Source organism: Ranitomeya imitator, chromosome 5 (assembly GCF_032444005.1).
Source record: "Ranitomeya imitator isolate aRanImi1 chromosome 5, aRanImi1.pri, whole genome shotgun sequence".
Lineage (NCBI taxonomy): Eukaryota > Metazoa > Chordata > Amphibia > Anura > Dendrobatidae > Ranitomeya > Ranitomeya imitator.
The window spans coordinates 244,098,800-244,117,336 of NC_091286.1; the positions used below are offsets into that span (position 1 = coordinate 244,098,800).

The window sequence follows — 18,537 nt, forward strand, 5'->3', positions numbered from 1 at the left end:
TGCTGTGTGACATATGGACTCAATTGAACAAGGATAATGGTGTGCACTCAGGTCAAAGACAGGGAGGTGCTGGTAAAACAGACCGTGTGGTCAAGTCAATAGTAGAAGAAAAAATACCGCACACTCGAAACTGGTATGATGCAAAAGGTATATGCCAGATTTATTCACGAAAACAAGTCAACAATTGCCACTGTGATAATTCGTAGAGAGAAACCCGAAGTTTTGACCCTCCCGGGTCTTATTCATGGGGTTACTTAGCTCTTTTGATACACAGACATAGGAGTGGCAGTGATAGAAGGCAAGACAATGGTCCTTTTAAGGCATAACCTTATAGTAGGTCCAGTAATTGCTCCTGTGGTATAGGTAGAGGGGTCCTGTTTAGGGTGAGCCGCAGCATATAAAGAAGTCCTTATAATGGGTCCAGGACCTCCAATCCAGGACAACACAGCTGGGCGCGGGATGCGCTGCTGACCCCCGGACACAGGACAGAGCAGGACAGCTCCACATGCTGCGGCCCACCCTAAGCAGGATCCCTCTATTTATGCCACAGGAGCATTCACTGGACCCATTATAAGGACTTCTTTACATGCTGCGGCTCACCCTAAACAGGACCCCTCTACCTATACCACAGGAGCAATTACTGGACCTACTATAAGGTTATGCCTTAAAAGGACCATTGTCTTGCCTTCTATCACTGCCACTCCTATGTCTGTGTATCAAAAGAGCTAAGTAACCCCATGAATAAGACCCGGGAGGGTCGAAACGTCGGGTTTCTCTCTACGAATTATCACAGTGGCAATTGTTGACTTGTTTTCTTGAATAAATCTGGCATATACCTTTTGCATCATACCAGTTTCGAGTGTGCGGTATTTTTTCTTCTACATATGGACTCAATGTCGTGCAGTACAGGGACAATCACCAGAGGGCGAAGGAGGGAAGTAACAGGAGCTCACCTCAAGCGAATATCCGTAGACCTGAGAAAACACTGCTAGGGGGCAGTAGAGAGAGGTCGTACAAGCCAAGTCAGCAACAGCCAGGAAAGCGGTGTCAGAGGGGCATGCAGGTATGAGGTCTGAAGCAAGTCAGAGGTCAAAAAGCCGGTCGGGAGCATGGTAACAAGAGGATAAGATGGAAGCACAGCTAGAAACACACCAAAGGTCAGTGCCAGACAGATCAATCCAAAACAGGAACGGAAAACGGAGGTGCACGTTAGAAGTCAAGCAGAGAACATTAACCCCCAGGTCAGAAAGCCAAAAGCAAACGCCGACCTGGATCATGACAGTCACCAGGTCAAAAGTGTTCAGTTTTATTTTATTTTGTATTACGCTACCATACAGTGGCATGTAAAAGTTTGGACACACCTGGTGAAAATTACTGTTATTATGAACAGTTGAGCAAGGTGAAGATGAAATTCTCTCCAAAGTGTTTTTTCATCTTTTACATTTTAGGAATTAGAAAAAGTGAAATAGTCACATGCCAAAGTTTGGCACCCTGCATGGTTATTACCTAGTAGCTTCCCCTTTTGAAAACATCACAGCTTGATAACGCGTTTTGCAGTCATGCCAAGAGTTTTTCAATTTTTGTTTGAGGGATTTTCATCCATTCTTCCTGGAAAAATTCTTACGGTTCTGTGAGATTCCTGAGTCGTCTTCCATGAACAGCTATGTTGAGGTCTAGCCAAACATTTTCAATAATGTTCAGGGGACTGTGAGGGCCATTGTAAAACCTTCAGCTTGTGCCTTCTAAGGTAGTCTATTGTGGATTTTGACGTGTGTTTAGTATCATTATCCATTTGTAGAAGCTATCCTCTCTTCAACTTCAGCTTTTTTTTTACAGATGGTGTTGTGTTTGTATCAAGAGTTTGTTGAAATTTCATTGAACTCATTCTTTCCTCTACCTGTGAAAAGTTTCCTGTGCCATTGGCTGCAACACAACCAGCATGATTGATCCACACCCATGCTTAATGGTTGGTGAGATGTTCTTTTCCTGAAAAGCTGTGAACTTTTTTCTCCACACATACCTTTGATCATTGTGGCCAAATAGTTCTATTTTAAACTCATTGGTCCACAGGACTTGCTTCCAAAATGCATCAGGCTTATTTAGGCTAGTTTCACATTTGCGGTTGGGAGGGCTGCGGATGGCAGCATACTTCCTCCCTTAAGCCCCGCCTGCGCTCCACCTACATCTCCATGCATCCTGCATTGCCCTGCGTACCTATCTTTAACATTGGGTATGCAGGGACGTGCGTTGTATGCGGATGCGTCCGCATGCGGCAATTTGACGTCCAATGTTAAAGATGAGGAACGCAGGGCAACACAGGACGCATGGAGAAGTAGGCGGAGCATAGGAAGGGCTTCAAAACAGAAGAAAATCCAGCTCAGCGAACTTGTGAACAAACTTCTTGCTTTATTCACCAAAAGTGCTCAGCACAGGGTAAAACAACATCAGCGTAGACAGTTACATGATATGCCACATCGATGCATATAAGGTGACAACACACCCTTAATCACCCTTGATTAAGGGTGCGTAGTCACCTGAAAAGTGTCGATGTCGCATATCAAGTAACTGTCTACACTTAAAGAGAACATGTTGCCTCCAAAAACGCTATTTATGTGCAGATATAGAGTTAAGCTGCAGGTAAATAGCATTTAAATCCTGTTTAGCAAGCTTGCTGGAGCAGCAGCAACAGGGCGAATATTAAGTATTCTCCCTGCAGCCACTCACTTCCAGTCATCAGGGCGGTGCAGAAAGCAGACAGTCACTTATCTCTATAAATAAGTGTGCTGTAATCATTCCCTGGCACATTGACTGACAGCCTGCTTGGCACACAAACACTCTGCTGATCACAGCAGGAAGCAGTGACTGGAACCACACCCTGCGCTGCCCCAATGACTAAAAGCAAGTGGCTGCAGCGAGAATATAACTTCATTGCCCCCTTGTAAAGGTTCCCTTTAACTAATTTTTATTTACATAGATTTCCCAAAACAATCTTTTTAATTAGAATGCACCCACACACATTAGGCTGATAACATGCCCTGCTGACAACTAATGAGTATTATAATGAAAATCTAAAGAAAGAAGAATTGTCCTTGTAAAAGAGACTGGTGCTAAAGATGTGTTTAATATTCCTCAGATTCCATAGAGTGCACATATATTGTTAATTCACCCCAATATGCAATGTAAGCATTACACTCACTTAAGAACTCCTTGTACATCGGCACGAGATTACTTGTAATTAGAGAATCATACTGTTCCACAGAGCTGCTATTAAAGTCTGTAAGAAAATAAAAATTAATTTTGTGAATGACAATGACAGCTTGAATCTGAAAGAATGTGGAATTTCACAATTACAGTAATCTATTTTAGCAGTATAATAAACCTATCAGTAACAGTCTAAAGAAAGCACAATACTGGTGTGAAAAAAAATAAAATTAGGACATCAATCGCTAAAAATTAACAAACATGTCAACCAAAAAGTTAAAGTCTTTAAATGTTTTAGTTCAAAGAAAAAGAATCATTGTGTATATATCTGGAATATATATATATGACCTCTCTACACTGTCTACACAATGGGGCATACTCATCCTTAGCCAAGGTAGACAAAATAAACTTAAAATGCATCAGATTATGAAAATGGTTCATGTCTGGTCTAATGGCCCGATTCAGGATTTGCAATCAATTGAAGTCACTTTTCTTTTTTATTTTGTATTCACTGTCCTATTAGGTGCTAAATTCTTCAAAATACAGTTTATGAATTTGGCACTAAATAAAACAATTCTCTTTATTTTTGTCTTTAAACATTTTTTGCTTTTTTTTTTTGCAACTTTCACCAAAAGTCGTGAATCCATTAAACATTCCTGAATAGGTACCAAATTTAAAATTTCCACAGAAACTACTCAGGTGTCTACATCACATACTAAATATGGTGCAAATCACGAATGACAGTTTTTTTATGCAAATTATGTCTGAATTCTGACAAATTTAGGTTGATTAATATGCCCGGCAATACATTATGGCCGCGATCCATCAAAGTTTTTGTGCCAGAATTTTAGGGTAAAAAGTTGTGAAAAGTCACAAAATGTTGTCATAATGTGTTGCTGTGCTAAATTTTTGCAACTTAAAGCATTTTCACATCTTTTTTATCCAGTGTCGACAAAGTACGCAGAGCTGGAGTGGGACAGATGTGTGGTAACCCCTGCTCATCAAATTCATGACGTGCAGTGGTGTTCTTTACCCCACATATCTTACTCCAGTCTTTGACCCAAGTAAGATTTGTGGCGGGGCATGCACAGAGGGGAACACTACTTTTCAGATGCTCCTGATACATTAAGAATCACGCACCTCTTAATGAATCAGGAGCGTCTGACTCTGGCACGCCTCTTCATCAAGACCAGTGTGAGCAATGCCAGTCGTCTTGATGAATAGTCCTTGATTCATAATTGCTTTTAATCTTTTTTTTTTCTGGAGTAATAAAGGTTCTGAAAGTGACCTTTTTGTGCCTTATTCATTATGAAATTTACGCCCTTTTCAGGTTAACATTACTTTACTTTGTCTGCTTTTTTATTTTTCGGAGTTATGACAATGGTTTTGGTGATCCAAATGTTTTAGACCAATTCATCATTAGTCACTTTTTGAAATGTCACAATTTTTGGGGGCAGAACTGTACTCCTCCACTGGTGCAGTAAATCTTTATAATTTTACTTTTGCACAGACTAAAGTGCGATATTTTTAATTATTGTGCGACTTTTTACTCTAATAAGGTTCAAATAAGGTCCCTAATTTTAGCATTCTTATGGCCACAACACTAGACCAGTACAGACTTTGGTAATGAGAACAGCTCGTTGTCACATGGCCATAACATGGACATATTTTACCTCCCACGTTATAATGTGACAATATGGATTACCAAAGTACCCATATTGGATGGTCATCAAAGACCCGGTCGGTGCAAAAATTAACAGCCATTAGAAAGTCTGCAAAAATGTAAGCTCATATCATAATACAGATAAATACCATTTAGTAATACTTAAACTAACTCTAGAACAATTACAGAAAGACTTTTATAATCAAAAGAGGATGGTCATCTCTATTCTGCTGTCATCTTTTCCAGGATCTTTCCTTTTCTTAAGAATTATTCTTTTATTATATACTTTGATCTGGAGTCACAACACATTACATTTTGCTAAGATATTAAAACTGTTGCATAACAGGAAAGTTAAAAGGGATTTCTGTATTGGAAAACTTCAAAAATGGAAAGTACCTACAAAGCCAAGCATGATAATAAATCGATGAAATTTGTTCATGCCCCTTCAAGTGGAGCCAACTGCGATGTTGATACTGCATTCAAAATAGGAAGTTTGTGTCTTTTTAACAAGAACCATACAGAGTGCTTCCCTTGCCAGTCCACATCGGCGCCCACAACTGGCAACACTTTTGTTTTGTAATAGGTTTAGACTTACGCTCAGCCACATCCAGATGATTAAAGCTTTTGCAAATCCCTATTTAAAGAAATGTACTTACTGGGAGGATGGAGGAAGCTGTGGGTTATGCTCATATCTGGCAAGTATTCTGAGCAATTTTGGCTCTTTGCCTCTGGGACTCTACCGTCAGGCCGCAGACAGTCTGATACCGTAGGAGGAAGGGAAGAGCCTTCTCCCTGGTGGAGGACAATCATAAAACCTAGTGTCATTTAATCCATATACCTAATTCATCAAGTAATCATGGTCACCTTGTCATATTTCTGAATTTTTCCATTCTTAGTAATGATGACAGCCTAGAATCAAACTTTGTTTCTTACTAAAAGTAATGAAATCAGTGGAAAGTCAATGAAAGAGTGTTCTGTATTATGAGCTTAGTCACTCAGTCCTGCAAGCGAACGTCATACACTGGGCAGACAATTGCAACTCTCAAGCTGCAGTATGATGTAACTAGGTAGGGCGCAATCTCAAGGTTTGTACAGTTTTAAACATGTTTGTGACAAACGTTTAGTAATTGAGCAGATCACATCAACCATTAGACACAGTACGGATTTAACCCCTTAGCAAGCCAGCCTGTTTGAGCCTTAAAGAAGCACTTCCGTGAAGATTTTTTAATAAATCTGTATATATGTGCATGCAGTATAGTGTGTGTATTAATATACACCGTTACGTTCCTGTTCTCAGCGATGTCACCACACTTCAGACTATTTGGATCCAAAACTTTAGCTGGAAGTCTCACTTACAGTGTAAGGCTCTGGTGCCTCATTCAGAAATACCATAGACCTACATTGTAAAAACCACTATATATCACACAGAGCAAAGAGACCCAGAGAGTCTGAAGAGACGGCACTCAGAAGAGGAGGGAAGCAGCGTTGGATCTCGGAGAAGGCAGCGGTAGGTAAGTATATTACCACACACTACACAACATGCACATATACACGGATTTATTAGAAAGTATTCATGAGATGGCTTCGCCAAGGACCAAACAATGTTTTTTATTTATTTATTTTTAGTACTTGCATAATCCATTGATTTACCGTAATTAAAACATTGCTTCTTTATTGAAATGTGGCTAAATTACAACCATTCTACAAAGATGAGTGACCAAATTTAACCCAGATCGTCGAAAAAAAAATCATTGACGGTTATCGCAAAGGCTTGATTGCAGTTGTTGCTGCTAAGGGTGACCCAACCAGTTATTAGGTGTAGGGGGCAATCAATTTTTCACACAGGGCCCTGTAGGTTTGGATTTATTTTTCCCTTAATAATAAAGACCTTCATTTAAGGCTGTGTGCACACGTTCCGGATTTTTCGCTTTTTTTCCCGCTATAATAAAGCAATTAAACTGCAAAAAAAATGCTCACATTAAGCATCCTATAAAAAGAATGCAATCCGCATTTTGCATGCACATGCTGCGTTTTTTCCTGAGCGGAAACGCATTCTGGAAAAAAACGTAGCATGTTCATTAATTTGCAGAATCACGGGGATTCCGCATACATAGGAATGCATTGATCCGCTTACTTCCCGCATGGGGCTATGCCCACCATGCGGGAAGTAAGCGGATCATGTGCGGTTGTTAACCAGGGTGGAGGAGAGGAGACTCTCCTCTACGGACTGGGCACCATATAATTAAAATAAAAAATAGTGATATACTCACCTTCTGATGGCCCGTAGAGTCCTCCCGCCTCTCAGCGGTGCACGCAGTCACGTGACCGTGACATCAGCCGAGGTCCTTCGCACACAGCATCCCAGCCGCCGCGTGCACCACTGAGGAGATCGGGTGATGTCGGAAAGTGAAAATAACCATTTTTTTATTTTTTTAATTATTTTTAACATTAGAACTTTTTACTATTGATGCTGCATAGGCAGCACCAATAGTAAAAAGTTGGTCACACTTGTCACGCACTATGTTTGACAAGTGTGACCAACCTGTCAATCAGTTTTCCAAGCGATGCTACAGATCGCTTGGAAAACGCTAGCATTCTGCAAGCTAATTACGCTTGTAAAACGCTAGTGTTTAGCAGAAATATGCATGCCAATTCCGCATGCGACATACCTGCGGCAGGAGTTGTGGAATTGCTGCAGAAATTTCTGTGGAAATTCCGCAACGTGTGCACTTAGCCTAAAAAACGCATTTTGTGTTTACCTGTTTTATCTTTGTCTAATATTTACATTTGTTTTGTGATCTGAAATATTTAAATGTGACAGATATGCAAAAGAATGGGAAATCAGGAAGGGGCAAACACTTTCACGCCACTGTATGTATATATATACTTTTATGTCTTACTATCTATTTTTGCAAATATAGCTCAAAAAAGTTGTATGTTGCCGATTTTAAAGAATCAAATTCTTTTTTAATCTAACTTTTATTTTTTCCACTCCAAACACTTTCTGAAATGGGTTGATAACCCCATCTTAGGTGTTGTAGTCCTCAATGCAAAATTAAAAAAAAAACTGTATACTCAGTTCCCACACCGGCAACATTCCAGCAATGTCTGGTTCTCTTGACGCTCATCTGACATAGTTATGTCATTTAGGACTCACAGTTTCCCCAGAAAAAAACTCGGATGCTGGGATACTTGTATGAAACAATGTCACCAGCGTGTCGGGAGACCTGGTGCCAATTTTGCTGCTGGTGCATGAGGTGAAAATAATGTTTTTCTATTTTACATGAGGGGCTGCAGAATTTAAGAATTATTAGACAGCTTAGGCAAAATGGGCCAAAAAGAGATATATCTGACTCTAAAAAGTGAATAATTGTTACAAATCTTACAGAGGCATGCAGCATTCTTGCTAAGATATTGGAGTGTGATAACAGAACCATCAAAAGTTTTGTTACAGACAATCAGCAGGGATGCAAAGGAGGAGATGCAGGGGTAATGTACCTTGCTATGCTCCCATCTTAATCCTTATCTGTTCTCTCCCCCAGCCAAGGAGGTGTGAGGCTGATGTGTATAGGATTATACTCAGCAGTCTCACAGGGGTAGACAGACAGATAAAAGAAAACTACAATCATACAAATACACTCACAAAACAACAGAGTGGGAAACGGGAGAAATAGGAAGGAGAAACCAAATGAGAGAAGATGAGGATAAACTTGCAAACCAACACCACGCAGAGATATCCTGAACAACTGTCCAACCTCCTTCTAAAAACACTGAACTTCTCTTTCAATACCAAACCAGGAAGTGTGAACTATCACTGGCAACTCCCAAGTGTCAGCAGTGAGCATATATACCAGAGGGGAGTGGCCAACAAAGAACAGCTGAGACAACTCAGGATGTAGTTATTTGGTTATTATTCTTGCTTTAACAGATGAAAATAAAAAAATGAGATGGGAAAATTTACGTTTTTCATTTAGTTGCATAATAATTCTGCACACTAACAGTTGCCTAATAATGACGCACACAGAAGATACTCTCTTAAGAAAGACAAAACTTCACTTTTACTTTCTTAAATGTTCAGGATTGGATTGACCAAAGCACTGTAATTGTTCAATAATAAAATTAATCATCAACAATGCAAATTGATTAACAATTGTGCACACAGCGTAAAACCTGTTCTTCAACAAAAGGTGTTTTGTGTAAAGGAAGATAGAGTGCATTGTCAGTGGGCATCAACGTATGTGTCTAATATGTACTAAGACATCAATTACTGTGGTCCCCAGAAAAGTCATTAATTATTTAACTGATGCAGTAATTAACTAATCTAAATAACTAATTCCCCAGTCAGATGGTCAAATACACATATTTGTAATACACTCTTCTCTATATGCTTTGTGTAGCACTCACCTGCGTCTCCACAGTATAGGCACTCCAGAGAGGCATGAATAAATTTTGGCTATAACCACTCACATAGCCTTCATGGTGAAGTAGGCAATACGTGCTATTAACAATTACGTTAATGGGCCTTCCATATGGCAAATTCTTTGCCTCCGACTGACTTACTGTAGAGCAAAGTAGAAATGTAATTACAGTCAGTACAGAGAAAAAGCTTACAATCTAAAAGGTAAAACAATTCTTATGTTACTCACTGCTTTCTTGAGCAAGGGTTAATCTCCCATTGAGCATGGCTTCATCAGTCTGAAGTGATAAAAATGAAATACTGTCATTTATCTGTTGTTATTATGGCATGAAATCAGACTAAGGCTACATTAACACTGTCATTAGATACTACCTTGTAAGCTATCTCAGCAGTAAAAAAACAAATTGATGCCTGATGGGCATCATTATAAATTATATCAATGTGGTCCATTGAGTGGTGGTGGTATCTGTGATCAGAGGGATCCATCTGTGCACTGTGATTTGCATTCTAAATTAAAACTCAGATGGAATGCAAATGTGAAAGTGTCTAAAGCGTGCCATACATCTTAGATATCGGATGACCAAAGGATGGTTTAGGCTGATAGTTCGGCATTCAGCTATCATGACGACTCTCCCATACACAGGAGCATTCAATGCTGAGTTCTCTATGAGAGAGATGTTACCCGGTGGCTTATCATTGGGAGAACAAAGAGATCGACAGTTTAAAATTAGACATGCCAGATCCTTAACTTCCCCACAAGCCATCTGTCTGAGGACCCCATGTACATTAGACTGTCGGCCGAACTTGTTGTTTTCAGTGGTTTCGTTCCAGATCAGTTTAATGTGTTTGGTGGGCTTAAGTTCTATATTTGTCTGATAGGGAAGGATACAGGGACACAATACCTAGATGGTTTAGACCAGTATTTCCCAAACTCCAGTCCTCACGGATTTACATAGTGTTGCACAGGTGATACAATTCCTGATGCCTTGATGATGCTTCCTCTACTTGCTAAGGAAATTCTAAGGAAATCCTGAAAACATGACCCGTGGAGTCCGTGAGGACTGGAGTTTGGGAAACACTGGTTTAGACCAAAGAGACAGATAAAAGGGTTATTCCCTTCCTCCTAGATAGATCTAATTGGATAGTGCTTGTAAAAACAAGCAATGTCCTGACTTCCCTTTAATAAAAATACCCCATCCCATGATTATTACAACTTTATTTTTGTCAGAGTTCCATAGTCTCACTGCTCATACAGTAAAGAATTGCCTTTTGCGATTATGATTAAACCTTCTTTGCTCTAAATGTTGAGGATGCTCCCTTGTCATAATTGTTGGCCTAGGTGTAAAAGATCATTATAAAGATATCTGTACTGCCCCCTTCATATATCTGTATACTGTGATAAGATTGGTCTTCAGGACTTAACACTATCAAGTACAGGCATGGCCACAATGGCACAGCTATGCTGATTAAATTGATACATGTAGGAATCCAATCATTGATTGTTGTTTAATTAGCCTGTAAAGTTTTCTTCTAATGATATATCTGTGCATTGGTGGCAGGCATGGAGGTTAAGGTATTTTCTTCTCCTCCGCCTGTCCTGCAGTCTTCTGTAATTCTTTTACAGGTCACTGATCATTCAGTTACCTGTCTCTTTTTTTAAATTCCGCGCCTCCGCCATCATTGGGGTGGTGGGTGCGTGCACACAGTAATTCCACAGACAGTCTTCAGTGCTCCAGTAAAATTGCCCTGGAAGCGGTGCATGCTCAGATGGAGATCCTAGCTTAATGAAGATGCCATTTCCTTTTCTTTCCCCATTCACATGTGGCTGTTTTGGCACATAGAGAGGTAAGACATTTAGTGATAGTGACCCTCCATATTAAAAGGTCACCTTGACGTGGTTGGATGGATTTTGCGCTCTTTAATCAAAGAACTATAACTAAGTACCTTTACATTTTTAATGTTTGCAGCAATATTGGAATTAATGCATTCATTAGTCACAGTGTGCTGGTGCATCATGTATGTAAATGTTTGTATATTAGCCACATAGCGTATTTGTGAGCCTGTGCATTAATTTAATACTAAAAGTGTGTAATTAGTGACATGTAGAAGAATCACAGGAGGCAAAAAAAGACCCTACAACAAGGCCCACCTTTATGCACAGAAGACATCATTAGAAAAAACTTTTGAGGCTAATTAAACAACAACCACTGACTGGCAGTTATCAATTTAACCAGCATAGCGGCACCATTATGGCCATGCCTTTACTTTATAGGGTTAAATTCTGCTAACAGGTTCTTTTTAAGCCTTCATTTTTTCAATAACTCAAAGTAATAATATATCTTAATATTGCAGTTCACCTGTTCTTTTAGTAACCTTGGTCGCTCTTCTATTCACCGGTTCTAGTTCTGCTACGTCCTTCTTATACAAAGAGCCCAAAATTGTACACAGTATTCTAAGTGTGGCCACACTGGTGACTTGTATAGAGGCAAAACAATGCTCTTGTAATGAGCAACAATGCCTCTTTTAACCGCTTCACCCCAAAGTCTGTTTTTACCTTCCTGACCAGGACAATATTTACAATTCTGACCACTGTCAATTTATGAGGTCATAACTCTGGAACGTTTCAACGGATCCTGGTGATTCTGAGAATGTTTTCTCGTGTTACATTGTACTTTATGATAGTAGTAAAATTTATTTGATATGATTTGCGTTTATTTGTGAAAAAATGGAAATTTGGTGAAAATATAGAAAATTTCGCAAGTTTCAAATTTCCCACATGACTACTTTACATCAGAACACTTTTGGAAACATCATCTTTTTTGTTAGGAAGTTACAAGGGTTAAAAGTTGACCAGCGATTTCTCATTTTTACAACAAAATTAGCAAAATCATTTTTTAGGGACCACTTCACATTTGAAGTGACTTTGAGGGGCCCATATGACAGAAAATACCCAAGGTACTCAAAACCACATTCAAGAAGTTTATTAACCCTTCAGGTGCTTCACAGGAATTTTTGTCTTCAAAAGGAGATTTGTAGTTAAAATTCTGCGCTGCCGCTAAAAATTAATCTTAGCGGCAGCGCAGAATTTTAACTACAAATCTCCTTTTGAAGACATTATTTTCTCTGGTCGGTGAAGACCTGTGGATCTGCAGCAACCGCTATCTATATGCTCTAATCTCATCCTAACCAGGTGAGCATATTTTGGTATATATTCTCCTCTGTGTAACGTGGATAAGACCCTATTGCGCTCTTTGTCTCCCCATTCTTTTACAATAGTCACAGGATTTTTTGGAATGTGGAAGAAAAAAAAATAAACATTTACTTTTCTATCACAACAATTTTTCTCTAGACCTATTTTTTTTTACTTTCGCACGGATAACAGGAGAAAATGGACCATACATTTTGTTGTGCAATTTCTCCTGAGCATGAAAATACCCCATATGTGGGGGGAATCTACTGTGTGGGCGCATGGCAGGGCTCGAAAGGGAAGTAGCGCCATTTTACTTTTTGAATGTAAAATTTGCTGGCATAATTGGCGGACATCATGTCATGTTTGAAGAGCCTCTGATGTGCCTGAACAGTGGAAACCCCCAACTAGTGACCCCATTTTAGAAATTAGACTCCTTTGGGATCTTATCTAGATGTGTATTGAGCACCCTGAACCCCCAGTTCAAAAGTACAAAAGTTTATAACGTTAGGCCGTGTAAATAAAAAAAAAAAAAACGTTTTTCCCAGATACCGTCTGTAAGTTTTTTTTTAGCTCCAAATTTTCATTTTCATAGGGGTAACAAGAGAAATTGCACCATACAATTTGTTGTGCAATTTCTCCTGAGTGCGCAGATACACACTATATGGAGGAAGACAACTGTTTGGGTGCCTGGCAGTGCTTGGAAGAAAGGAGCGCCTTTTTACTTTTTGGGTAAGTTCACATAGGGCGTTTTTGCTGCTTTTTTTTCTACAGCAAAACCTGATCTTCTTGGCAGGAAAGAAGCTGCGTCAAAAACACAGGATTAGGTGCGTTTTTGTTGCGTATTTCGTGCAGTTTTTTGCTGCGTTTTTTTTTCTCTATCTGTCCATGCTAATGTCCTTGAATTTTCAGCAGTAAAAACGCAGCAAATAATGATACCTGCGTTTTTGCTGCGTTTTTTCCACACCCTATTCAAGTCAATGGGTGAAAAACGCTGAAAAAACGCAGCAAAAACGCTGAAAGTGACATGCCCTATGTCCAAAAAACGCAGCAAAGCACAAAATACTGATCCCACAAAAAACAATGTGTGTGCATGAAATTTCTGAAATCTCATAGGTTTTGCTGGTATTGTAAAAAGCAGCTGAAAATTTAGCATAAAAACGCAGCAAAAACGCCCTGTGTGAACTTACCCTTTGAATGTAAAATATGCTGGAATTAGTGGACACCATGTTGCATTTAGAGAGCCCCTGATGTGCCGAACCAGTGGAAACCCCCCCACAAGTGACACCATTTTGGAAACTAGACCCCTTTGGGACCTTATTTAGATGTGTATTGAGCACCTTGAACCCCCCAGGTGCTCCACAGAAGTTTATAACGTTAGGCCATGAAAATAAAAAAAATTTCCCACAAAAATCATTTTAGCTACAAATTTTGTATTTTCACAAGGGCAAAAGGAGAAAATGGACCCCAAAATTTGTTGTGCGGCATATTACAGTGCAGATTTTGCTGCACTTCTTTGAGGGTGCCATGTTACATTGACAAAGCCCCTGAAGTGCCAACACAGCAGAACCCCCATAAGTGACCCCATTTTACCCATTAAACCTCTCAATGAATTTATCTAGGGGTGCAGTGATTATATTGACACCAAAGGTGAGTCACAGACGTTTTTACCATTGGGCAGTGAAGATAAAATAAGTTACAGTTTTACCACCAAGATTGTGTGTTAGCTCCAGGTTTTACATTTTCACACTGGGAAATGGTTAAAAATGGGACCAGAATTTGTCCCACAATTTCTGCTGAATATAGAAATACCCAATATGTAGCTATACAGTACTACTTTGCCATACGGAGTGACTTGGGAGGGGTGGAGCGATATTTGCTACCTGGAGCGCAGATTTTCCTAGACTAGTTTGCCGATTCCATATAAAGATCCCCTAAGTGATAGTTAAGCAGAATCCCCCCTCAAGTGACCACATTTTGGAAATTATAAGCCTTTGGCAATTTATGTACAGTACAGATGTAGTGATGATTTTGACTCCATAAGTGCTGAGTGAAAATTATAAACTGCCGTTGTAGTGACCAGTATGTTTTAGTGACCAGTACATTATGAACACTTCATGCTTCTGGAGACACGCATCTGTAAATTAGGGGGGCTCATCCCTATAGAAATGCCAAACATGTGGGCACTAAATGTGGTTTAGGCACACTGGCGCTTAGAAGGGAGAGGGGCATTTGGATTTGGGAGCGGAGAATTTGATGAATTTCGTTTGGGGAGCGAGGAGCCATTTAGCTTTTCCAGAGCCTTTGTGCTACCAGTAACATGGTAGCCCCCTATATTTCCGTTAACAGAAGACAGATCTTTTTTTGTAGATTTAGTTGAAGGTTTAATTGGGAACATTTTACATAACATTTGGAATCACATTCATCTGGCGCTCTATGCTGCGCAATTACTTTGGGGTTTCCATCTAAATCACCCGAGGGATCCATTCACTATAATGAGGCCTTAAAACACATACTAAACACATCAATGGATGTCAGTCACTAATAGCAATAGAATATGTGACAAATTAGCGTAAAATAAATAAGAAACATCTGCTGTGTGAGAGAGAATGGCAGACCATTCGGAAATAATAAAACCAAAGGAAGAAACCCAAACACGGAAAGAATAATAAAAGGATCAAAAATACATTAAAATAACTTGTAAGGCGCATGTTGGGAAGGGTAAAAGCAAACTAAGGAGGGCACCATCCAAAAATAAATTATTGGATACAGCGGGGTCTACCTAAGGCATGTCAAAAAATGCTACAAGAAAGAAGAAAAAGAAACATGCCAATGAGCAGGGACCACCGTGCAAAGTTACAGATATTTAAAAACACCAAAGCATAAAACCAATTAAAAACAGACTAGAAAAATTCACCAGTGGACAAATATTGGCCCCAATGACAATATTGCACACAGAGCTGCAAGTGCAGAAAATATCACTCACATAAAAATAATGCTTAGAGTAAAACAATATATATACCGTAAATAAAGGTCTTTAAGAATCTGAATAGATGTATTGACCCAGTCTCCAACCTTGTAAGCCCTCGGTACTGCAATAACTTAAATCAAAATATCACTGGCTAAAACCCACCTACTACAGTGCCTTCAACCCTGACCATCCACATGTGACACAACCAAAATGATGAAAATGCGAGGGCGACAATCATGAAATCAGCAAGATGGAAGTATATGGCAAATGACCACATGAGTGGGCACTAAATAATAATAGGCAAAGGCGCATGTGTATCTGTGAGGAGAGGAAGCCTAGTATATTCTAATAGCCATAAACCACATAGATGAAAAAAATTAAGATGTAGGGTTTAATGGACCAAGGCAAGCAGGGTTAGCAATAACTTACCCGCAAACCTGCAGTAACAATACCACTACTAAGGTCCATGATAGAGGTGCTTATAGAACAAGACTAATAAGCTGGTGCATATCAAGGGGCCAAGTGAAAGCCATGTTGGCAAGGGGTTATTGCATCCCATTATTTTATTTTGTTTATCAGCAGCTGCCTGTCACTTATCACGAAAGTTTAGTTTGCACTCCACCCTTTTTCCCTTTTTTTCATTATTTTGTATGTAATTATAAATGTAATTTCCTCTGTCCAAGTGCATGTCCTTACATTTATCTACATTAAACTTCAATTACCATTCCTCATCCTCCAGCATACATTAATCCCTCTGTAATATTAAATTATCATCCTCTGTGTTGATTAGCTTGCAGAGTTTATTATTATCTGTAAATATTGAAATTCAACTCTGCATGCCCTCTACAAGATTATTTACAAATATATTAAAAAGAAGAGGGGACAATACTGACCCCTGTGGAACCCCCCATTGTTAACTTTGACCCAATCCGAGTGTAACAACCCGGTTGGCAGGATCCGTCTCCCAGATATTGGGAGATCAGGCTCCGTCTGACTGCAGGCATTCCTCTGTTTCCCGCAATCTTACTCTGTCCGCGCTCCTGTGATGTTCCCTTGGGCTGCGGCATCTTCTCGACGTGTCTCCTCCACCTCCTCACTTAAGGGTGGCGGGGGAACGAGCATAGGATGCGCGCATCCACGGCTGTGAGATGATTTATAGGACCTGTGCTTCCTTTTTCTGTAATCATCTCTCAGCCAATCACTGAGAGGCCTATCTATACTTAAGATCCTCACTTCCTTTGGGAGGTGCCTGGGCAATTTTTTGCTTTGTTCTATGTTGCTGTTCTCAGGTCCCAGACCAGCTCCTGCTTGTTCAGCCTTGTCTTGCTTTATACTAATATCCAGTGTTTTCCTCTAGTGCCTGGGTTCTGCCTGGGATCTCTCACTCTCCTCCTCTAAGTTCTACTGTTCCTCTAGGATCTGATCCTCTAGTCTTGGAGCTGTTGCACTTGAGACTCCCTGGTTGTTCCGGGTCAATCCCTGTTATAGAGGTTCATTCGCTGGAGCTCCCTCGGAGGAATTCAATGTTTCGGTCCATAGGGTTCTCCCTTGTAGGCTCTCCTGTCTAAGAGTCTAAATAAAACCTTGTAATTCATCTGACGTCCTTGTCCGAGTGGTTCCTAGGGCTCAACTTCCACAGCGTCCTCTGTGGTCAAGTCATTCACTAACCTCACTTTGCCTGTCTTTGCATGACACGGAGTATGTTTCTTCAATGTCTTACTATACTCATAAACATTACACGTAGGCCAGCTGGGATCGCTGGAGCATGTTGTTAGCCAAAAATCCCCACCAGATTCAGTCCCAGAGTGTTTTTGATTCTACAGAAGCAAGTCCACCTCGAACAGAAGCACTGATATTGTAGCACTGCTAGCCCGAATTGTACACTACTGCTGGTCTGAACAATCAATTAAGCAGGAGTAATCGCCCCTCAGCAAGTCGAAACCTGCTAAAGAAGATGGGCAAAATCCTTTAGCGCTCTTCCTTTTTATATTCCTTTGTTATTAATCCTATAAAATACAGTAGTAATGTAGTTGGTCAATGTCAAATTTCTATTTCTATTTAAAGCTTATCTATTGCATAATCAACAGCTTTAGAAAATTACAATGTATTTTATATATTAACTATTCATGAATTTCAAGAAATTGGTTTACTTCTAGTGCACACAAGTCTGCATAGTCATGAGATCTCAAAGGTTCTCAGCTTTATACAAGATACAATGAATGTATTATGCAGTCACTAGAAAAATGTACAGCAATGTAAATGCAATAAACAGTCATGTGTGTCAGACCCTGCGTGACACAACCCTGATAACCAGTCAGACATTTCCATCAGTCCCACAGACAATGATTGTAGGTCAACCATGAATAGTACCACTCCATTCAAGATTGGTCTGTTAACAGCCTGGTTCCAGGTTTCAGAGCCATATTCTGGGAGTCACAGGAGGGATCGCTGGGTCGGGGAGGGGTAGGGTCGGGGAGGGGTAGGATCGGTAAGTTATTCCCTATTCCTGTTATTACTGAGCCTAAACATATCCTTTTAAAGGGAGTCTTTCTCCAAAAAATGACAATTAAACTACTTAGAAAGTAGAGGACTTAGCAGCAAATGAGATTGCTTCGGTGAAACTTTGACGTTGTCAAAAGGGCTCAGTACACCGTTACGTCCCATCAATTTGCATACTGAGCACTTTATCATTTTCTGCTTCACAAGTGAGCACTGCCTAAACTCATTGAGCAGCTCTGCACTTCCACTGTAGGAGGCCAGTCATGCTGAGTGTCAGTGTCCGCTCTCATGTCTGTGGCTGCCGCTTGGTAGTATACTGTAGACAGTAGCTAGTGATGGGATTGCACACTGACACTGAGCATGACTGGGATGCTGCAGCGTCATTGTGGAGATTGAGTTCAGGCAGTCCTCGCTTGCTTAGGGTACCGTCACACTATAACATTTTGATCGCTACGACGGTACGATTCGTGACGTTCCAGCGATATCGTTACGATATCACTGTGTCTGACACGCAGCAGCGATCAGGGATCCTGCTGAGAATCGTACGTCGTAGCAGATCGTATGGAACTTTCTTTCATCGCTGGATCTCCCGCTGTCAT

General features: G+C 40.1%; 1 protein-coding gene across 2 annotated transcripts in view; it reads right to left on the minus strand.

Moving 5' to 3' along the window:
- The window catches only part of ENPP3 (ectonucleotide pyrophosphatase/phosphodiesterase 3), a 214,116-nt gene that overhangs the window by 22,913 nt on the left and 172,666 nt on the right, over positions 1–18,537 (minus strand). For both annotated transcript variants that reach the window (XM_069726011.1, XM_069726012.1), the window contains exons 19-22: positions 9,511–9,559; positions 9,269–9,423; positions 5,521–5,656; positions 3,197–3,274 (exon numbers count right to left, since the gene is read on the minus strand). In XM_069726011.1, the coding sequence (XP_069582112.1) occupies positions 3,197–3,274; positions 5,521–5,656; positions 9,269–9,423; positions 9,511–9,559 (418 nt within the window). The remainder of the gene's footprint in view (positions 1–3,196; positions 3,275–5,520; positions 5,657–9,268; positions 9,424–9,510; positions 9,560–18,537) is intronic.